Here is a 24,510-nt window from a genome sequence, read left to right on the forward strand (position 1 = left end):
CATTACATATTATTAACAAAATTGTATATGAAACTCCTATTACATGATCTTTCTGATAAAGTTCTAAAAATACACAAATTTTGAGATGTTTCTTGAATTAAAAATTAATTCATTTTTAAAATTTCTTTTAAGCTATAAAAATAGAAAAAATTAAAGATATACTTTGAATTTAAAAATCCAAGCTACATTTTTATCTCTATTAAGCATTAAGCGTTATTTGAAAGAATTTAAATGCCCAAATGTACAGATCACATTCTTATCTCAGTACTGAGATAAAAAATTAGTTGGAATTAAAATAAAAAGTTATCTAAATATTTCCCCTACCTAGTCAAATTAAATATGAAGATGATAAATATAACTATTTACTTATTTGATTAGATATATCATGTTTTATGTGATGAAAATGCACAATTAAATGCATTTTAGGTAAAAGTAACCCAACAGTTACACATTTTTAAAGGTTTGTATAGAATTTTTTCTCTTTGAATAAAATATGAAAGATTGATACCAAAGTTCTAAAATTTATTTCTTGATATAAGTAGTTTTATTAATAGTAACCTCATTCCATTTGTCCATCATACACAGCCAAAAATGACTAATTTAGTATAACTACGTTTATTGATATAATTTTGAGTAGTTGTATAATAAAAGGTTAAGAAAGATAGTATTTTGTTACATGATTCTTTTTACGGGTCTAGACAAATCTTAAAATTTAAGATTCCAGATGATGTCAGAAATCTTTATGGTTCTTGTAAGCTCACCGTAGGCACACGAACATTCCACAGTGTCCGATATACCGGAGAACATCCTCTGCCCAGGTGAAGTAGCAGGAACCAGATTTATCTTGCTACTTGAAACACCAAAGATGGACAAAGTATGTTATACAATGATTTCAAATCACTGGACAGTGATCCCCAGGAGGCCTAAGTGACTAATGGATTTGAAGAATGAGAGAAAGGGTGCTAAGTGGTATTCCACGTTCTGGTTTTGGCTGGTAATGCCATTAATGATTGAAGAAGCTTTTCAGGCAGATAGGGAGATTGAATTTACACTTGCATTTTAAGTGCTTGTAAATTCTCCAGCTACCTCTTAGACAGTAGGATATGCCTATTTACAGGTTAAAAACGAGATTCACAGTAGAGATAAAATTTTTAGAATTATATACTAGAGGTCCAGTGCACGAACTTGTGCACCTTGAAAGGAACTGTGGGCCCTGAGGCTGTGGTGGGCACAGGAGTGGGTCTCGGCCCATCCTTTGCGCCCCTGCCCAGTCCCTCCTGCCAGGGCCTCCTGTCCCCTGTCTGCCAGCAGCCCAGCTTCTGCCGCTCCCACACACTGACAGCACTTGCCTCACTCACAACTGCAGATGGCACAGAGCGATTGGGGTAGGCACCAACATTGGGTGCAAGTGGGTGGTTCTTCCCGATCATCGCTCAGGATCAGGGGGAGGTAGAAAAGCTCTCGGGGCAATTGGAGCCAGCAGCCATTGCTTGCACCCACTGGTGGGTCCAAGAGATCAGAGCTGGTGCCGGGTGCCAGCAGTGGGCGCGAGCAGTGGCTCGGACTCCAGCAGCAGGTGTGAGTGGGGCTGGTGCTGGCAGCAGGTGCAAGTGCTGGGTGGGACCAAAGCGTGCGGGAGCAAAGAATTTTCAGTAACTACCAGAGGCTTGTCCTATGACAACGACCAGTACCCCACCTTGGTCTGCCGCCCCTGCTCACCTGCTCCATCATCCTGCTGCAGCTGATGCCACCATGTTTCACATGTGCCCCCTGGTGGTCAGCCCACATCATAGTGATTGGTTGTTTTGTAGATTAGTTGATTTGCATATTAGCCTTTTATTATAAAGGATGGTTAAAACCAAGTCGATGGTTCATTCAAAAAAGTATGTAAAGTTTAGAGAGCAATAGGCCCAGGGAATACCACTTTTAAAGTAGTCAGGAGAAAAGACAGTGTCCTTGAAAGAAACTGTAAGGGAGTGATCAGAATGTAGCAGGAAAGGTGGGAGAGTTAATAAAGCCAAAAGTATGTAGAATTTTTACCAGCCAGTGGATCAGCAGTTTCAAATTCTGGATGTTAATTATGAGCTTTAGTTTGCTAATCTGCAATATGAAATGGTTAGATTAAATAATTTTTGGTTATTTCCAATTCTAACATTTTTGTGAGATTCTTTGTTTTTTTGTTTGTTTGTTATATAATGATGTAATACCCTGATTAGTTTATCACCAACAGTGAAGTTAATTGAATTTGACATTATGGATAAGTTATAAGTAGAGATACTGATGTTCCTCATTTTTTCTTCTTTTTTAAAAATTTAATAATTTTGAATATGATCTAGGTCCTTGTCTCATCCTACTCTCAGCCCTGATTTATACATGCTATGTATTAAGACATTTCTTATATGAATGTATTATGGAAAATTTAGAAGATAAAAACTTGATTAAATGATTAAAAATGGGCCCATAAAATTGTGAGGTAATTTTTTTAGAGTAGTTTCCATTTTCCAAAATGTTTTATGAACCAAAATATAAAACAGAAAACCCTGAAGTTGTCATCAGATAAAACAGAACATCATAACTTAAAGCCATCAAAGGATTATGCTTTTAGTAGAAGTTTGAACAAGTAAATGTGTTTGGATTCAAGAGTTTCTGGGAAGTTGATTTTTGAAGCCAAAGTTGATATTTTCTAAGCCCATGTTCTTTTTTATTTATGATAGAAAGACTTAAAAATTGCATAAAAACATAAACAATATTTGTTTTTCAGTTGGAAATGGAACTTTCACACTTCATTGTAGTGGGTTTTATAGTACTACATGGATTCTTGAACAATTTTGTAAAAAATATGAACTTGATTTTGGGGCCTTTCCACAATAGATTAACATAAACTCAATTGTTCTTTGCAGTTTTTCTTTATCTGCCGAAGCAGAGATCCTGTGTTTTATACTTCAAACACTACCTTTTTGTTCAGAAGCACATAATTGGTAGTGACATGCAGTTGACAAAATAAAATTATCTGGCTTGGAATTCACTAATAAAGGAGAACATTGCTTTGGTGTTTGCCAAGATCAGCTCAGTTTTCCCCTGTTTTACATTTACATTAAAAATAATTTTGCTGTCCCATGTCATTTCCTGGGTGTTTTTGTTTTTTTGTTTTTTGTACATTCTGAAGTCGTCTGAGTGTACAGTATGTGTAATGGACTCTTTATTTTCTATTCTAAGCATCACTGTCTCCTTTTTTTGTGCTAATAATGCTCTGTTATTCCTTTAAGGAATGACTTCCCACACTGTGTATGATTTTTCTTAGAGTACCAAAGTATTTCAGGTACCACATAATCAGTTAAGGTAGACCAGTTGAATTTTTTCTCGCAGGAATTACATATAAACTATGACCCATGATGCTGTAATCATGATGCATTTGATGTTCTCATGTCCATTGCACTTCCTGGCTCATCTCCAGGATTAAGTAAGATCAGGCATTTCAGACTAGACCAATCTGTGGTTAATCATCTTAATTCTGAAAGTTAACGTTTTACATATAATGCTTAAAACTTTGCACACAGGACCTTATTTTTTATTTATACACATTGAGAAAGTAACAACAGTTGCGTGACAATTTATTGATAGGAGAAAGTCTGGAATACAAATCTAAAGTCTCTTTATGTCTTTCCCTGACAAGTATAGGCAAAGTAAGGAGATTTATAACACTCACTCTGGAAAAGAAGAAACTAGGGCTCACTTTTGAGGTTTTTAACTTATTGCCCTAAATGAGTACTTTTAGATTTCTACTACATATCACGTACCCAGAGTATTTCCATAATGTATTGAGAATTTATAGAATAGCAAAACTGTGATTTGGGCAATATTTGTATATTTGTTGTAGTACACATGGAATGCTTTAGTCAACTCTGTGTACGTAGATAGTTTACCCACAAGCAACAACATTTTAAAACAAAAGGACTGTAAACATCTTCTCTAAGTCCCTCAGGGCTAATATATTCTATGGATCTGGCTTGTAGTAGATGTTTGGTATATGTTTATTGACTTTTTTTACTTATCAAACATTTAGGTGGAACTTGTTATATCTTTATGTCAATGCTGATTTCACTCCAGTTACACATGAGAAGACTGAAGTCATGAACAAGTGAAATAACTTGTCAAAGGTCCAGGCTGGAGTTGAGCCCATCTGTTGATAAGTCCATTTTTTAAATTACCTTGAAAATTACCCTAGCCCAGTGGCTCAGTTGGTTGGAATGTTGTCCCATGGACCAAAGAGTAGTGGGTTCGATTTTTAGTCAGGACTCATACCTAGGTTGTGGGTTCATCCCTGGTTGAGGTGTATACATGGAGCAAGCAACCAGATTATATTTCTCTCTTATTCCCCCCCCCCCCCTTTCTCATCCTCTCTCTAAAAATAAATAAGAACATATAAGATTAAAAAAATAAATTACCCTACCAAGTTGTCTCTGTGGAATGAAATGATGAACATCATCAAACAATTTCTTTTTAGTTAACATCTGTATCTGATGCTAACAAAAATAATTGTGTTCATTTATTTAATGCCTGGTATATGCTCGGCATTATAGTAGATACTTACACTGTAGAGTGAACAAAATAGGCCATGTTTAGAATTATAGAGCTTGTGTTTTGGTGAAAATTCTAAGGCCTTAAGTATTTAAAAACCCTATTATTTCAAGTGTTGTTTTTTTAAGTTTTGGGACTATGTCTTTGTCTCTGTGTTCCCGATTTCCATATCAGTTCATGGGTAAATATTAAAGAATTCTGAATAAAAAAAGCAAATGTGAATGAAATTACACCCTGAAACATTTCCTCATTTTTGTGTTTTTAAAACTGTTTCCTGAAAAATAAAATAACTTCATACAGAGAACATTTCATTCTGTAGAAATTTTGCAAAATATAATTATCACTAAAGTTTTAAGAAGAAGAAACATGTTACTTGGGGGATAAGAAATAGGACCATTATTTAAAAGAGCATATGATGTGGATTGGAATAACATTTAGATAATTTATATATGAAGTGTCCTCTTCATGGGCTAAATAAAATATTCAGATTAAAATATAAATGGAACCTACCTTAGTCTCTTCTTTTTACTTGAGTTGTATCATAGCCTAGAGCACACAAATTAGAAAAATCTAAGTTTACCAAACCTTACATATGGTGGTACACAATAGCATGTACCACATAAACTTAGAACTTCTGAAAAAAGTGCATGACACTTGTTTTATTTATTAAAATAAGAATACTGAGTAATTTATACTTTTATTGGTTTATCCTGGGGATATAATACTTAGATATGTAGCCCTTGACCTAATAGGAATCAAAATAGAGATGGTTCTACTTCAAGAATTTGTAATAATCCCTTCACTTTAACACATGAATGTGTTCAATATTGGGGAAAGAACACGTTGCTACCAAAACTGAAATAAGATCCTTGAAACAGAAAGGATGTTGCCATGGAAAAATGAAGTAACACTCAGTGCAGCTGTGATGCATTAATGAATAGGATATTTTTTTAAAAGATCATTTGTGTTTGGTGTGGCTCAGAGGGTCCCAACCAGATGGTTTCCATGAACAGGATCTGACCCCCAGTTTGAGGACTTCTTACTGGCAGATTACTTCATTTTCTTTCCCTTGGATTGTCAGATCCTTACATTAATGCAGAATTTAGTGCTGCAGATTTCTATTCACTTACACAAATCATTCAGCATTTTACATTAAAACCACAATTTTAGACATACAGTTTAACAGTTATTTTAAAAGTGTAAAAAGATTTATGTGATAGCTTTAGTATATATAATAGATGTAGAATTATAAGTTTGAGCAATTTGGATTTATGTATATGTTTTGGTTCTTATCATTAAAGAAATCCCCACAACATACATTTTATAAAGTTTATTTAAAAAAAAAATATTTTATTGATTTTTTTTACAGAGAGAAAGGAGAGGGATAGAAAGCCAGAAACATCGATGAGAGAGAAACATCGATCAGCTGCCTCCTGCACACCCCCTATTGGGGATGTGCCCGCAACCAAGGTACATGCTCTTGACTGGAATCGAACCCTGGACCCTTCAGTCCGCAGGCTGACGCTCTATCCACTGAGCCAAACTGGTTTCAGCAGAAAGTTTATTTTTTAGACTTGTTATGTTTCTTATGCTGATACACTTGATTCTGTCTGCATTGCTGAGGTTAAGTTTGATGAAATAATTTATTTCTGAATGAGTGGAATTTTAGAATATATTGATTTTGGACATTTATGCACAATTTAGATTTGTTTCTCAGGACTTATATGTATATATTTGTATATTGTGGCATAGTAACATAAATATTGCACATTATTAAAATCAGTTTTGAGCATAGCATTAATATCTACATGAAGTGTTAAATACTTATTCTTCATAGTTTGACCTTATAACTGCAATTTATATAGGAAAATATGCTCTCAGTGTACCATTTTAACTTGAGCAGTTGAACATCAATAATGACTTATGTTAAATATTTAAAAATTTAAATGTAACGCATCTGAGACAATATACACTTTATTTTAGAAATATATGTTATAATCTTAAATCATTTAAATACTTAACATCTACACACTTACATTATCTGGTATTTAAACTGCAAGGTAAAATTCCAGAGCTAAAAAATGAACTTATACTCTATGAACCAATGTATTTATTTTTTGGAAATTTTACTTACATTTTTTCTTCACTGAATTCATCAGTTTGCCCATATACGGACTGTTGAAGCGAAGATGAGTCAAGTTTGTTTATTTATAAGGCTGGCAAATTCTTTATTGTATCAAGGAATTCCAAGCCTGTTGCATATTGTTCTGCTGTCACTAAGGAATATATTAGCTCCAACAAGTGATGATTCTGTATTCTTAGTTATAATTTAGAAAATATAGTGTCTTTGCTAATATAATTTGCTAGAATATCTAAGCATTTATCAAGGAAACAAATTTTATTTTCTGTTATACTTCCCAATAATACCTTTATATGCTAGGTACTTATAGAAAGCTAACTGGTCATATTTTTCATTTTAAAAATAATTCAAGTGTGCCAGTCTGTTTGGGCAATTTACTAACCAGATACAGAATATTACTTTGTAAGAATCAATTGAGACTAGTAGGCTTTAACCTACTTTGCACTTGAATTAAGAACTCATGATGAGATCAAGTCAGGTTTTGATTTGGGCTTGCTTAGCCTAAGTAACTACACTAGGGATAGGAAAGCATGAAAACTTAACATGAAATCAGTGTAAGTAATAATCTGAAGTAGGGTAATAGCAAGGAATGCACTCTGATTTTTAAGTCTTCTGAGTTTTCTCCATTATCATTTATTTAACAAATGTGATATACTATATTGAGCCTTGGTATGCATGTACTAGTATATGAAGGTAAGTTATGTGATTTAAACATGCTGTTTTATTGTTTGACTAGAGTTATAATATGAACATTTTAAACACTGGTTCTTATATTTTAATTTGTAAAGTGGAAAAGGAAGGACCAAATTCAAGTAGAAATAACAGTTTGTGGGCTTTTGAAAAAAAAGGTTATTATTTTAATTGAATTCATTTTTTTAAAATATATTTTTATTGATTTTTTTAGAGAGGAAGAGAGAGGGACAGAGAGAAACATCGATGAGAGAGAATCATCGATCAGCTGCCTCCCACACACTCCCCACTGGGACATGCCCGCAACCAAGGTACATGCCCTTGACGGGAATCGAACCCAGGACCCCTCAGTCCGCAGGCCGACGCTCTTTCCTCTGAGCCAAACTGGTCTCGGCCAATATAATTATATAGATTTCAGATGTATAATCCTATAACACATCATTTGCCAAGTCAAGTCTCCTCCCATCCCAAGTCAAGTCTCCTCCCATCATCATTTATCCCCTCTATATCCTCTTCTCCCTCCCCCATCTCCTCTTTCTCTCTCAGAATCACTATACTGTTGCCTGTGTCTATGAAGGGTCGTTTTTTTTATTTGTTTGTTTGTTGTTGCTTAATCCTGTCACCTTTTTTATCCATTCCTGCATCCTTCCTCCCCATTGACAGCTGGCAGCCTGTTCCCTGTCTATGAGTCTGTTCCTATTTTGTTTGTCAGTTTATTTTGTTCATTAGATTCCACATATGAGTGAAATCATATGGTCCTTGTCTTTCTCTGACTGGCAGTGAGAGAAAGTAGGAGCAATAAATGCTAGTCAGTTCTAAGGACTTAACTGGTGTTAACAAAATCTAATGAACTGCAAAAGGAGGAGGATTTTCTCACCTTTTTTGCCAGCACATTTCTAACTCAGTTATGTTCCTTGGAAAGAACTGTGGAAAGGCAGATATGTTTTCATTTCATGTCACTATGCACTTTTGATCAAATTTATAGCAAAAAACAAATGCTTCGAGTATTGGACATTTTCTTTTTTATTTGCTTGCCTGTTTATTCTGGTAAAGATACCATGTTTGAGGGTGTGTTTACTCCCACATTTAGTCTGATCCAAACATTTTAATTCTGCTTTTCTCTTCTAGCTTGAAGTACAGTCTTGTTGTGTATTCATTCCAAATGATAGCCTGCCTTCCCCAAGTACAATTGTATCTGGTGATATCCCTGGAACAGTAAGAAGTTGGTACCACGGACAGACCAGCATGCCAGGAACCCTTGTGCTCTGCTTGCCTCAAATAAAGATTATTAGTGCTGGCCACAGGTATATGGAGCCTCTGCAGGAGATTCCATTTGTCATCCCAAGACCCATCCTTGAAGAAGGTACATTTAAAGAAATTTTTTTTTATGGTTGTTATATTTTACTAAAGGCCCGGTGCACAAAATTCGTGCCTGGGTGGGGGGGGGGGGGGTATGTGTCCCCTGAGCCCAGCCTACACTCTCTTCAATCTGGGACTCCTTGGGGGATGTCTGACTGCCGGTTTAGGCCCGATCCTAGGGATCGGGCCTAAACCGGCAGTAGGACATCGCTCTCACAATCCTGTACCGCTGGCTCCTAATCACTGGTTGCCCCTAACTGTCCCCCCACCCCCGTCAGCCTGATTGCCCCTTACTGCCTCTGTGTGACAGCCTGATCATCCCTAACTGCCCCCACTGCTGGTCTGGTTGCTCCTAACCACCCTCCTGCTGGCATGGTCACACCAACTACCCTCCCTGCCAGCCTGGTCACCCCCAACTGCACTCCTCCCGCTGGCCTGGTTTTCCCTAATTGCCCCCCCTCCCCCTCCAGCCTGGTTGCCTCTTACTGCCCATTCCCCCCCAACCCTCCGCCCTCCGCTGGCCTGGTTGCCTCCAACTGCTTCCCTCTGCTGACCTGGTTGCTTCTAACTGCCCCCTAGCAGGTCTAACCCCCCAGCTGACCACCCCTGCTGGCCTGGTCACTCCCAGCCGCCCCCTGCTGGCCTGATGGCCCCTTATGCCCACCCCCACCCCCACCCCCACCCACCTAGTCACCCCTCATGGACCCCCACCAGCCTGGTCACCCCACACAGCCTGCTGTTCAGTTGTTTGGTCATCCCTCACTAAGCCCCCTGCCAGCCTTGTTGCCCCACGCAGCCTGCTTGTTCAGTCATTTGATCATCCCACTAACCCCCTGCTGGCCTGGTCACCCATGCAGCCTGCTTGTTTAGTCATTTTGTCGCCCCTCCCTAACCCCAGTGCTGGTCTGCTTGTAGGCAGCCATCTTGTGAGGGCATGAGTGTTAATTTGCATATTACCTCCTTATTATATAGAACTAGAGGCCCAGTGTGCGGACTTATGCACTGGTGTGGTCTCTTGGCCTGACCTGTGGGGATCGGGCCAAAACCAGCTCTCTGACATCCCTTGAGGTGTCCTGGAGTGCAAGAGGGTAGTTCTCGTGTGACGCACCCTGGAATTGGGGCTCCTCCCTGGTTCCGGTTGCATCACTGGAGAACCATAGCTGCCAAGGCAAACCATAGCTGCCAAGTTACTGCAGCTTGGCAGCTTCTGCGTTGAGCATCTGCCCCCTGGTGTCAGTGCATGTCATAGCTACCAGTTGGAATGTCTGCCCCCTGATGGTCATTGCACATCATAGGTACTGGTCGGGTGGTTGGATGGCCGCTTGGGCTTTCATATATATTCATATAGATAGTGATATTTTTAATTTTTTTAAAAATATGCTAGTGCACATGTAAATCAGTCTCATTGAAAGATCTACATGAAAATAAACTAAGTGATCTACAAAATGTTCTAAAAAGATTTACAAAGTAAATGAACATAACTAAGTGATGCTGTTTATTGACATCCACACTTTTCAGTTCTATTCATATACTTATATATATGTATATTAATGGATTCTATACACAAAAGATCATAGGCAATATGATATAATCATTAAAACGCTAAAGAGATAAAATTAACTTGAGAAGAAAGTTGGTTTTAGATGTATGAATTAGGCTAAACTCAGACTGTTGACTAGGTTGATCTATTTTTTATATATGTATTTTGTTGATTTTGTACAGAGAGGAAGGGCAAGAGATAGAGAGTTAGAAACATCGATGAGAGTCATCAATCAGCTGCCTCTTGCACACCCCCTACTGGGGATATGCCCACAACCAAGGTACATGCCCTTGACCGGAATCGAACCCTGGTCCCTTCAGTCCCCAAGCCGACGCTCTTATCCATTGAGCCAAACCGGTCTCGGCAAGGTTGATCTATTTTTAAAAATTAATTGTTTTCTATCACGATTTATCTCCCCATATCCTCTTCCACCTCCACCCGGTCCCTTTCCCCCTACAATCACCACACTATTGTTCTATCTATGAGTTCTTTCTCACCTTTCTTTTTCCTTTATTGCTCAATCCTTCCATGCCCCAGCCCTCCACCCCCTACCAAGAGCTGTTAGCCTGCTCTTTATCTAATTTAAACCATGACTTATGAATGTCTGTTATAGCATATACATAATGAAATGAATATATTATTTGGCTCAATCATAATGTATTTCTCAATTTCTCATTTATTTAGGAAAAGTAGATAATTGTGTGATGGTTGGAGTCATGGCTCTTTCTTTAATAAATATAATACTTGATTTGTGATATTGCAGTGTTTTTGGTGCAAATCCATACCCTTTTGAACTTTGACATATTGATCTCAAACAGTATGTGAACCTGGAAAAGTTTTAAATCTCAAAGTAAATAATGTGAATCTATATTTTAACAACAAGGTTTAAATTTTTGACAGTGCTAAACAGGTCAACACATTGTTCATATTATTAGGATGTAAGTGTATGAATACTGATATCATAAAGATTACTACACATATGTACTGTTTTTGAAAAGCTAAGTCTGTGCAGCTCTGACTGTTCCTTGATGTTAATTTCTCTTTCCTTTGTATTGAAATTTTTATCTATTATAGTTATATAACTTTAGAGACAGAAGGAAGTTCTTTAGAGTTTTTTTTTTTGTGTGTGTGTGTGTGTGAGAGAGAGAGAGAGACAGAAAGAGAGAAACCTTTGTGATCATTTCCCTAGCATATTGAAATGTCATATCCATTCTTTGCCATTTGCTTTTGGTTATAGGGAATTCTTTATTATCACAACAATTATTGTATATTATATCAAGGATATGCCAGCCAACCTCTTGTGAATGACAACTTTTAAAGATATAACTTGAATATTGTAAAGTTATTCCCGTTAACATATATAATTAGAAAAAAATATATAATTCGATAATCTTTTCTCTAATTAGTAGATTATTTTTAGTATATTTAGTTTTGTGCAACCATCACCACTATCAAATTTTACAATGTCTGGTCTCATCTCTCAGAAACAAATTGTTACACTATTGGCAGTTACTCTTCATTCCTCCTTCTCTCAGCCCCTGGCAACCACTAATCTTTCTGTAGCTGTAAATTTGCTCATTGTAGACATTTTATCAATACATGAATGAAATCACACAGTGTCTTATTTTTTTGTGACAGACTACTTTTACTTACATAATATTTTCAAGGTTGATTCATTTCATTTTATGGTTGAATTATAATCCATTTTATGTATTTACCACATTTTCTTTATCCATTTATCTGTTAATTTGCATGTAAGTTGTTTTCACTTTTTGGCTATTATGATTAATGATGCTATGATCATTCTTGTACATGTTTTTGTGTAGATCTAGATTTTAATTTCTATTAGATAAATGCACTTAGGAAAAGAATGGTTGGTTCATATGGTAACTATGGTTAAGCTTTTGAGGAATTGATGGGATGTTTCCCAAAATGTCGTTGCCATTTTACAATCCCACGTGGATGTATGAAAGTTCTGATTCATTCACATATGTGTCACCACTTGTTATTTCCTGCCTTTTTGTGCTATCCACCCCATTGGGTGTGAAGTTACATCTCCTTGTCATTTCGATTTGCTTTTCCCTAATGACTGAAGATGTTGAGCGTTTTGCATGTGCTTGTTGGCCATTTGTAGCACTATTTTTATTTGTTCTTATTATATTCAGATCCTTCACCTGCTTTTTAGATGGGTTACTTCTCTTTTTTGGTGTTGACTTGGAAGAGTTCCTGATATATTCAGGATATTAGACCCTTATTAGATAAATGATTTGCAAATATTTGTAGGTTGTGTCCTTTATAATAAATTTTTAATTTCATTTTTCTCTGCTAAATTTGAAATCATTCCTCACTATGTTTTCATTTTAATTGTAGAAATTAATTCTCTATATAACAAACTCTGGTCTTAGAAATGTAGATGCATATTTAACTTGTTAAATTATGCAGCAAAATCAAGCTATTTACTTTGTTCCTAAATAATGCACAGATCTTAAAATAATTTAATGTAATAATTTTTACCAGATTAATTAGTTGTCATTGTCATATATTTTAATTCTGTTTTTTAATATTTGAGCTTTATAAGATAATAAAATTTTACAAAGTAATTTCTTATATATGATATATATGTTTAACCAGTACAGGTTTTAGAAAAATCCTATATAATAATGAGCTAATATGCTAATTAGACTGAACAGCAGACCGACCATCCGGATGAAGCTGAGGCTGCCAGGGCTGGGGCTGCAAGGGCCAAGCTCCTTGAACAAATTCCGTGCATTGGGCCTCTAGTTATTCAGTAAAAGGTCAGATAGTAGTTTTATCAGCTGTATGGTTTCTGTTCCAGCCACTGTTGTGCAGAAGCAGCTATAACTGATATGTAAATGAATTGACATGACTGTGTTCCAATACAACTTTATTCACAAAATCTGACAGTTTGCCAGAGTTGGTCATGGCTATACTTGCTGATTTATATATTATATATTAGTGCCTTACTAGTCATTTCCTCTCTTAGCTCCATCTTTTCTTGTATCTCAGATCATTTTCCTTCTTCCTTTTTTGTGATGACCTGCTTTTACAAACTTAACTTTGTTTGAAAATGTCTGAATTTTGCCTTCTTTTTCAAAAGATATTTTTCTAAGTAGATAATTTCTTTTTGACAGTTCTTTTCATCTGTTTTTGTAAAGGTACTGTTGTGCTGACTCTCGCTTTTCATTGCTCTTTTGAGATCCACTGTCAGTTTTTGTTTACTTGAAGATATTTTGTCCTTTCTCTCTGGCAGCTGTAGAATATGGCCCCTCTGGTAGCCATCAATTTGTTTTATGTATCTATGTGTCTGTTTCTGTTTTGTTCATTTATTTTGTTCTTTAAATCCGCTTTGGGTATTTGGGTTCTTTTGTGCTTCAATATACATTTTAGAATTGCTAATTATATTTCTGTGAAAATTGCCATTATATTTTTAATAGGAATTGCATTGAACATGTAGGTTGCTTTGGGTAGTATAGACATTTTAACAATATTCTTCTAATCCATAAGCATAGGATATCTTTACATTTATTTGTGTCTTCTTCAACTTAAGATGATAATTATAATGCAATCAGAACAAAAGTTAAAATGGGACCATTTTATTCATGTCTTAAGCTTTCTCTATAGTCTGAGGATTCCAAAAGAGACATAAATTTGTCTTCAGTAAACTTTTACAGAATATTTATCCTTACTGATGAGGAAATTACTTGGCCCAGCTTTTTGAGCAAGTCTATTTGTGTTATATTCCTAAAACCTAGGATGGCTTTTTCACCAACCATCTCTGTTTGCTGTATTGCTCATTCATTCTGCTTCCTCATTTTCCCATCTGCTTTTATATCTGACCCACTTATTCATCCACTATTTATCGAGCATCTACCTTATGGCAGACACTGAGAATACACATTTGAACCAGATATATATGGTGCCTGATCTCTCATATTTTACAGACTATTAAGGGAGTGGTTCAATAAACAAATTTATTATCTTTTTAAAAAGATTGTTAGGGTTAAACCAGATAACGTCTGAGCACTTAAAAAAAAAATCTATCATATGACAAGCGCTCAGTAAATGCATTATAGTTTTAAAAATATATTTATTTTTACTGATTTCAAAGAGGAAGGGACAGGGAGAAAGAGAAACATCAGTGATGAGAGAGAATCATTGATTAGCTGCCTCCTGCACACCCCCTATTGGGGATCAAGCTGACAACCTGGGCATATGCCCTGACTAGGAATTGAACCGTGATCTCCTGGTTCATAGGCCAATGCTCAACCACTTAGCCATGCCAGACAGACCCATTGTAATTTTTAATATCTAAATACGATTTCTAAATTCCATGGCCTGGCTTCAAGTTTACTGTTGTTCAAATACATTATTCTTTCCTGGTCTCTTCAACTTATGTCTTCCTGAAACTGGTGAGGAACCCTGTCTCTGAAGTAGAAATAAAACCCTTCACTTCTTTCAATTCCCTTATAATATTCACTCACATGAAGCATTGAAGAATAGAGTTTCCTGAAAATTTCATACTAAATGCATAAGTATTATTGGTACACCCCTATCAAACAATTTTTAAGTCTCTATTAGTGTCTCTCTCTCTCTCTCTCTCTCTCTCTCTCTCTCTCATCTTTAGTGTTGAAAGTATTACAGAAGTCCGCTCCCTCCTTCCCCCCATTGAATCTTCTAGCCCATCCTGCCTCCCATCCCAAGCCTTCACAACACTATTGTCTGTGTCCATGGATTGTAGACCCTTTTGTACTTTGGAATTCTTAGCAACTTTGCCATAAGAGGTTTCTCTTCCTGACTCTTCCCTTTCTCTTTGATCTCCTAAGGAAAGGAAGTTCAACTTCCTCTCTCTTTTTCATATATTTCAGTTATTCCTGCCTGAAATCCCTTCCATGGCTTGCCATTAATCTTTGGATAAATATAAAATCCTTAACATGGCCAACAAGATCCTGTGTCAGTTGGCCCTGCCCACCTCTCCACCCTTACTTTTTATCTCTCCCGCTGCTACCGGTTGTCTTTCTAACGGCCTTCTGTAGGCTTTTCTGTGTTTTTCAACAGACTCTGTCCTGTCACAGGCATTATCATGTGCTTGGAATGTGCCTTCCTCATTGATCCCTTCTCCCGCTTCCTTCCTCTTCTCATCCTTCAGGTTTCAGGGTATTTCACTAGCCAAGTCCCTCTCTTCTCTGCTCTCATTGTACCTGACTCGACACTTAATTTTTGTTCACTTTCTACATCCCCTAATAAGGTGAAAAGGGCAGGCAATATATCTTGTTTTGTTCACGGTTCTATTCCTAATATCTATCACAACCATGTTCCAAAATCCGAGCTCACTAAATAATTGTAGAGTTTGCTATTCAGTCCATGCATATTTGGCTAACTCTTTTGGTTACTTAAGAGAGAAAAAAAACAAAAACAAAAAAAAACACAATGAAAAGGTCAGCTTCTAACTTGTCTTCGGGTTCATGAGCAATGGAAAAGAATCCCTAGTCATTATGATTTGGAAAAAAATTACCCACCATTACGAAGGTGGTCAGTAGGATAAACAAGATGGGTTCTCATAGATTTGAGACTGGGACTTCTAAAGCTCAGAACGAGGAACTATGTTGAAATGTGTCATCTGACTTCAATTGCCATGGGAAGGGAGAGATTATCTCTAATATACTCTAATATGGCCAGATTCAATGTGTGTGGAGTGTTTGGGTCAAAATCAACATCTTGGGTTTCATGAGGGAGCACTTGCAGTAAGGCTTGCAGATGTAATTTGTGGCATCCAGCTCACACCTCTGAGCAGATGGGTTTCTACACTGTGCCCAGCAGAGGTTTGTTTTTTCTTCTTTGAAAGATTTGCCTGCGACTTTAATAAAATATTTTGACAAATGGAATATTGAGATCATTTATAAATTAAAACTTTGCTGTTGTTGGATTTAGTGAGTTTTAATAGAAACTGATGTGAAAATCGTTGAGCATCTATGAGAAATAAATTAAAGCGTTGCTATTATTGGATTTAGTAAGTTTTAATAGAAACTGATGTGAAAATTGTTGAACACCTATGGAAAAGAGGAGAGCTGGGTTTTTTTGTGTGTGTGTGTAATTGTGGTTCATTTCAGTAGAACAATAAACATATGTATTGTTCCATTTCAGATTTTTAAAAATATTATAGTTTGATAATTATTTTTTCCACTTGTTCTGAAGGATCATGATACACTACTGTAATAGTTTCTTTCCAGTTTTACTGAGTGTCTTTGACTTTAATCCTTAAACCATATGTAAATGGGACTCCTTAGGGGAAAGAGGGAGCTCAGAAAAGAGCTTCAGATTTCTCCTTGATGTTGTTTTTAAAATAGTTCTCTTGAAAACCATCATATATATGTTACAAATGGAATTAAACTGTTGAATTGCCTACATCCAGTTAATAGATTTCCATTAACTGGATGTAATGCAAATAGATTTGCATTGCAATAGGCGTTATTCGCTTCAAAGTGGTTCGCATCCAGCCTGCTCCTTCACTTGTTTAGCTGTAGATTCTGTGACATTTAAAGACTGGAAAAGGGACCATCTTTTATTTATTTCCTATTAATCAGTTTTTCATTTTCTACCCTCCTCCCCCTCCACACACACTTATTTTAAAAACAAAAAAACAAAATGCCATACTTACTTGGCAGGGGAGATACCATGATCACGAAGGTGGTTTATTGAGGCTTATTGATTGCATGTTAGATGTGCTGACCCCTGCGATTTCCCCAAAAGTGGGAAATTCAAACTGTGTGACTTGTGATAGTGGGGGACTGCATTGGCATTCTCCTCTGAAAAAAAAAAAAAAGGCAGATCTGATATGCTGTCATATTTTGGTTGATCACCTTTTGAAAAGAAACAATATAATTGATATTGTCTTAGGATCTTAAAAATGTGTTTTTAAAATCATAACAAAGTAATATGTTACCATTAAAGGAAATTTATTTTTTATTGCATTACAATTGACATTTAACATTGTGTAAGTTGAAGTTATGAAACATCGATTTGATACATTTATATATTGCATGCATGGGAGGGGCCATTCTGTGTAGAGCTGGGGGCAGATCTGTGAAAGGTCTGGGGATCTCTGATGTCTTCCTCCATTTGTCACTATTTTGTCTCCCACTGAGGGTGCTTGGCCTTCCTCCAGAGCCTTCCAAAGAAAGACTGTAGTGTGCGCCCAGGTAGGCCGCCACCTACAGACCTTCCCACAGTTTGGGAGCTCTGTAGTCGCTGATCAGTATGAGGAGGACAGTGTAAGGAGGGCTAGTGGGTCCCCTATTTGGTGCTGTCCCCAGGCACTCAATGAAGGGAAATGTCCTCTACTCCAGAGCCATGCCACTCAGTCTGCCAGGGCCTCCCACTCTTGCTCCCCTAGGAAGAGGGAACCACAGGTTCAGGTTGGGTGCAGTCATCTATCCCCTGTGCAGGAGGAAGCTCTGCTGGGCAGAGCCACCGGGGCTTGGGAGGATATATCAGAAGAGTCTCCCATTGGGAGGATTGCTGGTGGAGCCTGCAGCAGGGGGTCAAGCATTTTGTCCAGGTTCCAGACAACAGCCTCCTAGGGAGACATATCCTGATGTCCCTGCTTCGTGCAACACTCCCACCTTTCCACCCACCCATCTGATTTGGTTATTCTTTTTATCATTTTTAATGTCTGAATTCTTTGGAAGTCCCCATTACTTAATTAACATCACTTATACTTAAAGAACTTTTTCTTTTTTAACTGTCTTTAAGTCAATTAATTGCTTAAGTTGTTTGGGGAAATTATATGAGCAATTTTGGATCACTTATATTTGGAGAGTGTGGTGTATATAATCTTAAGAAAGTATTAACCGCCAAGACCGGTTTGGCTCAGTGGATGGAGCGTCGGCTTGGGGACTGAAGGGACCCGGGTTCGATTCCAGTCAAGGGCATGTACCTTGGTTGCGGGCATATCCCCAGTAGGGGGTGTGCAGGAGGCAGCTGATCGATGACTCTCTCTCATTGATGTTTCTAGCTTTCTATCTCTCTCCCTTCCTCTCTGTACAGAATCAGTGAAATGTGTTTGAAAAAAAAAAAAAGAAAGTATTAACCCTCACAATAGATAATAAAATATTCTTGAGTACACTCTCATATTCGAAATAAAAACCTGCCTGAGTCATACTTATGTGGGACATACGGGAAAAAAAGGGAGAGGAGGAAGATATTATTTGCTTTTAAAGATATTTAATGACTAAGGTTATGAAAGCAAGGAAGAACTGAGTAGAGTGTTACCTTTGTCTTCTGCTTCTAGTGTTGTGCAAGATCAGCAACATAGGGTAGAATGTATGGAAATCACACTATATGTTTTTCTAAAATTTACTCAATTGTACATCAGTATTATCTAATTCCTTACCCATTGTTGACACAGTCTCTGAATTTCCTTTCTTTTTTTGTTTAGTCCCAAAGCCCTGTCATATTCATTTTCTTTCACCTTATTTTCTCTGAATTACATCAGTGTTAGGTCTTCATTTTCTTGAGAATTGTTTTATTGATATGTTTTTCTCTGTTGATTATGTGTAGAGGAGGGTTTACAAATGCATATACAAATGGAATTCTCAGTCTTCTTGCTTTGTTTTTATATTTTCTTATTCTTTAGACAGTTTGTTTGAAATTTTCTGAATTAGCCAGCAATAGTTTCTCTAAAATAAAGGACCTATATTATGGCATTAGTACTTTCCAATTAAGGAAAAAATATTAGTCTTGAAGGTTTCACATTAGTACATTGTTTTGTCCTGGGTGTCTGAGCATATTTTATGGAGTCTCCAGAATGTTATATTGCCTATGTTATAAATAGATAAGGTGCTTTTATTTGTGTTTTATTTTTATTTTATGCACATACATACATGTATCTACAAAAGGAATACTTGTGCAGTTAATAACTTTTGCTTTGTGTAATATTTTTTATAATGTTTAATTCTGGGAATATTTGTCATTGCATATTAAGACCTCATCTTAAAGGCACATAAAATATTAACTAAAAGGTTCTTTTAAAGACTTAGAATATGATGTAGTTAATTTCTATTTGTTGGTCTGATTCCAGTATAGAAGCAGAGGCACATATCTGAGACAGTCCCAATGTCGTTTGGGATTTTTTAATTCAATAAATTTAAATATTCTGCTTTTTATCCAGCATAACAACCACTTGGCATTTCCTGGATAACAAAAAACTTGAAAACTATATATAGCTCACTACCAGTTTTAAAATGTGTAACCTCAAATCATTCCAGAATATTTTAAGACAAATTTGACAAAGTCTTTATTTTGTGAATAGCATGGAAATCTTTATAGGTTTTAAAATAATTTTAGAATTAGTTGCAGATGATTTAAAGTTTGTTATTTTTTTCTTGGGGGAACATTTTTTAAGTCTAAAAACAGGCAGATTACCATGGTACTGACCACATATTATCATGCAGTTCTAGTTGTTTCCATTCAAGTTATTATGGACTACTTTATAGCTAGATTTATTATCTCAGTCTCAAGTTAAAAGTTTCTGATTTTAATTTTATTAACTATAATTGGTCAAGACATATTGAATATTTAAATTCATGAGGTTCTACCTTGTAGCATTCATGTGCATTGGGTCTTACCACCAGAGATACTGATTAAGTAGATCTGAAGTAGAAACCCAGAGTCTGTATTTTAAGTAAGCACTTGCATGATTCTGTAGCAGGTTCTGTAGCAACAGACCATATTATATTGTTTATTCTTTTCTTTTCTCATTCCACAGCCAGATCTGTAATCACCTTCAATCACTGCAAAGATCATTGCATTTTCCTAACAGAACACACTCTCTGTGCTCTCTGAAGTTTAGTGCATACATCCCCAGCATTTGCACAATATTACCCACTAGGATGAGGGAAGAGGAAGTTAGAATATATATATGTGTGTGTGTGTGTGTGTGTGTGTGTGTGTGTGTACACACACACACACACACACACACATATATATATATATATATATATATATATATATAAAATCTCATTTCCTTCATTTCTATTTCTGTATGTTTTATAATGTATGAAATTATTGATGTAATAGTATGTTAAATAATTTTCGAAGGTAACTTACTATATAGCATGCAAATTGTTTACCACTGTTATTATTTTTTTATATATTAACATTTTACAGTTTATTTTCTTTTTTATCTTAATATATTTTTATTGATTTCAGAGAGGGAAGGGGGGGTGGGGAGAAACAGAGAAACATCAATGATGAGAGAGAATCATTGATTGGCTGCCTCCTGCATGTCCCAAGCTGGGGATTGAGCCTGTAACCTGGGCATGTGCCCTGACCAACAATCAAACCTAGACTTCCTGGTTCATAGGTTGATGCTCAACCACTGAGCTACACTGGTTGGGCTATTATATTCCTTTTTAATTATGACTTGTTGAATGTTTTCTAATTCAAATTTAGATAACAGAAAACTTACTATCTAGTGACAATTAACAGCATTTCTGTATGTGTGCTTCTTTATCAGGTGATGCTTTTCCTTGGACTATTAGCTTGCATCATTTTAGCGTATACACTCTTTTTGGAAAACAAGTGACACTCTGCCTAGTGGATCCTATGGGTTGTACCTCTACTCTAGCCGTGACATCTCAGAAACTACTCGCAACAGCACCTGATGCAAGACATTCATTTGTTGTCTGCCTCCATGTTGACCTAGAGTCGCTTGAGATAAAATGCTCAAATCCCCAGGTTGGTACATTTGGTTTATGAAGGGAAATTTAAAATAATGTGATTTAAGAACAATTGTTATCCATTTTGTTGCAGAGTTTCTCTTCTATTAAGCATCCTAAATTTATTTTTAACAAGGCCATCAAGATTAGAATGGTTAGATTAAGAATTTCTTTGAAGCTCTCTCAAGTTTTGTAATCTAAACTCTTAAAAATGTAATGGTGGCAGCATAAATGCATCTTTTGGCTGATGGGATGAAATCAGTTGCAGATGTAAAGTTTTTAAATACTGATGAACTACTTTATCATCAGACTGGAGGAGTCTGTTGAAGTGATCAAATGTAATTTTCACTCAGATTATCATTCAGAACTTCTTTTGCTCAATATAAAATTATTTTTTAAAAGCACTTGTTTACTATTTTAAAAAGGTATTTTGTTACTCTCATAACATTAGGTGACATAGGCCAAACATATTGTATTCTACAGTTTTACAATTTGATTTCTATTTTAATCACCTAGGTTTGTGCAAATCATTAATTGCATAGAATTTAATATTTGTTTCTTTGACCTCAAGCAGACTTTAGTATATTTTTATATACCTTATCAGTGTTGAATTCTATTTGAAATTTTATTTTTAAATGAATATTTTTTAGAATATTACTCTGCTATTGAAAATCTGTGTTTATCTCAGCATTAGTGATTTTAAGTGAGTTTTAAAAGTATGTTTTTAAAGTGGGCTCAGCTATAACTGTGTTTTATAGAGCCTGATACCATCCTCTATCCCCGTACTGTATATTATACAGTTTGGTTTAATTTTCATTTTTATTTGTGCATGTTGTAAAATTAGACCGGCTATATATTAGTGATGGCCTTATTAAAATGCATATAATTGCCATTCTGTTATGACCCACAGTGGTATAGGAGAGGATAATTATTATTTTTATTTTTTTATTTTTTTTGATATATATTTTATTGATATTTTACAGAGAGGAAAGGAGAGAGATAGAGAGCTAGAAACGTCGATGAGAGAGAAACATCGACCAGCTGCCTCTTGCACACCCCCTACTAGGGATGTGCCCGCAACCAACGTACATGCCCTTGACCGGAATCGAACCTGGGACCTTTCAGTCTGCAGGCCGACGCCCTACCGCTGAGCCAAACCGGTTTCGGCAGGAGAGGATAATTATTAAGTGACTTACTCTTTCATAGATTTTTTTCCCCTGAATGCTATTGCTGATATTTGCTTCAAAACATTTCCAAGAAGGGAAATTATTATGGATTAAATTGTGTCCTTCCCCAAAGATATGTTGAATTCATAACCCCCACTATTTTAGTATTTAGAATGAAATTCACAGTGGCAGGGTTTATTGGAACAAAAAACAAAGGACTGTCCTCAGGTGCCCAATGTCTCATCCTTAACCAGAGGCTCAAATATCTTTCACTGTGGAAATTCTGTTCCTGGGGCCTTTGACCTGCACCCCTACTTGTCAGGTCCAGGAGGGCAAAGACCCAGAGATACAGAACTTCAGTATCTCACTTTCCATCTGTATGTTTACCAACAAGGCACAGTGGCGCCCAGGCCATGACCAGCCTGCAGTTTGCCCATGCTTGGGAACTGAGAACACAGGGACGAATGCCTGTGGCCTTTGGTAAGCTTTGATTGTATCTCCTTGGGTTTGATAAGGGGTAAGCTTTCTTTCAAACTAACCAATCTTCTTCCGAATTCATGTTGGCCTTGTGCTGGGCCCTCTTCCTATCCCATTCTTGGGTTTTCCCACACTTGGCTTCTCCCCTTTGTGATTGTCATTTTGGCTCTCACTGTGCATGCCACAAAGCTCTACTTAGTCATCTGGCTTCTACTGTGCATGTGCTCACCTCCCCTGTGCCATCTTGGGTCCTACTGCGCATGCTCCCAACTACAGAATTTTCCCTACTGTTAGATACTTCCCCTCATAATCCTGGCTACTAGGTTTCCCCCCAGGGAGATTGGAAAGCTGATTCTTCCTGCTCACTCGGGGATTAAGTCTCTTCAGCAGAGGATGCGGCTGTCCCCTGGGGAGCTTGTTAATGCTACAGCTACCTAATTAATCAGACTTAATGTCTGATTTCATTTGTTCCCTTTCTTTATTAATAACTAGCTACCCACACTAACAAAATCATTAAATTTAGTGGGAAATATGTGGGCCAAAGGGACCTATATAGTTGCCTGATTTTTAATATCACACCAAGTGGACAATATAAATTTAAGTGAACTGTGAATGTGAAAAAAAAAATACAAAAACCAACAACATGCACTTACAATTCGACCTAGTCTTTCCTCCCAAAGTAGCTCCACAGAGAAATAAAAATAAATGCCTAGAGACTTTTACACAGAGGTGTTTAACAGCTTTGTCTTTGTAGCTCAAAAATGAACACAAACCAAATGTTCATCATAGGCGAATAATTAAAATATGGTCTCTAGCCGAAACCGGTTTGGCTCAGTGGATAGAGCGTCGGCCTGCGGACTGAAAGGTCCCAGGTTCGATTCCAGTCAAGGGCATGTACGTTGGTTGCGGGCACATATGTGCAAGAGGCAGCTGGTCGATGTTTCTCTCTCATCGACATTTCTAGCTCTCTATCCCTCTCTCTTCCTCTCTGCAAAATATCAATAAAATATATTTTTTTAAAAATAAAATAAATAAAATATGGTCTCTACCTACAATGCAATACTACTCAGCCATAAAAACAACAAATTATCGATAAAATGAAATATCTTAGATGCATATCACAATTTTTATGCTGAATGAAGGAAGCCAGATCAAAGAGTACTTACTGAATAATTCCATTTACATAAAATATAGAATATTCAAAGTACTTCATTGCAACAGCTGTTTCCTTGTTATCTTGAGGGAGGACAACGAGCAGGGAGGAGAGAGTAATAGGAAAGTGGAGTAATAGGAAGGACAGATTATAAAGGGATATGAAGAAACTTTTAGAGATAATGTAAAAAGGTATTCATATATATTTTTTTACTTGTGAGAATAATATTGTGACTTGTATGGAATCTTATTAAATGTAATACTGTTGCTCAAAACTAGAGTTCTGCGATATCTTTTTTTTAGATATTTACCTTGTTTGGAACTAAGCTTAGATTTTGTTGTTGCTTAAATATAAACCACTTCTAAGCGAAGTCTTCACACAGATCGGGGCTTATGTTAGGCCGGTATTTCCTAATGTCTCCCCCCCGTCCCTTTCTTCTGTAACCTGCCTCAGAGGGCATCCTTGCTGTTGTACCTCAAACACCAAGGACCTTTATTTCAGACTTAAGCCAAGACTGAGTAAACCTCATGCCTTGGGAATCCCTTTCACTCAGGATGCAATCATTCTTATTAATCCCACTTTATCGTCTTTAAAAAAAAATATTATTGATTTCAGAGAGGAAGAGAGGGAGAGAGAGATAGAAACATTAATGATGAAAGAGAATTATCAGT

General features: G+C 36.5%; 1 protein-coding gene across 6 annotated transcripts in view; it reads left to right on the top strand.

The window, feature by feature from the left end:
• The window catches only part of VPS13B (vacuolar protein sorting 13 homolog B), a 522,947-nt gene that overhangs the window by 204,256 nt on the left and 294,181 nt on the right, over window positions 1-24,510 (top strand). For all 6 annotated transcript variants that reach the window (XR_014793185.1, XM_084864486.1, XM_084864483.1 and 3 more), the window contains 2 exons: window positions 8,537-8,771; window positions 20,842-21,062. Coding sequence is in view for 5 of the 6 variants with exons in the window: in XM_084864486.1 (XP_084720612.1) it covers window positions 8,537-8,771; window positions 20,842-21,062 (456 nt within the window). In the remaining variant the exon portion in view is untranslated. The remainder of the gene's footprint in view (window positions 1-8,536; window positions 8,772-20,841; window positions 21,063-24,510) is intronic.

This window comes from Pipistrellus hanaki (assembly GCF_964339955.1).
Source record: "Pipistrellus hanaki genome assembly, chromosome: 17".
NCBI classification, from domain to species: domain Eukaryota; kingdom Metazoa; phylum Chordata; class Mammalia; order Chiroptera; family Vespertilionidae; genus Pipistrellus; species Pipistrellus hanaki.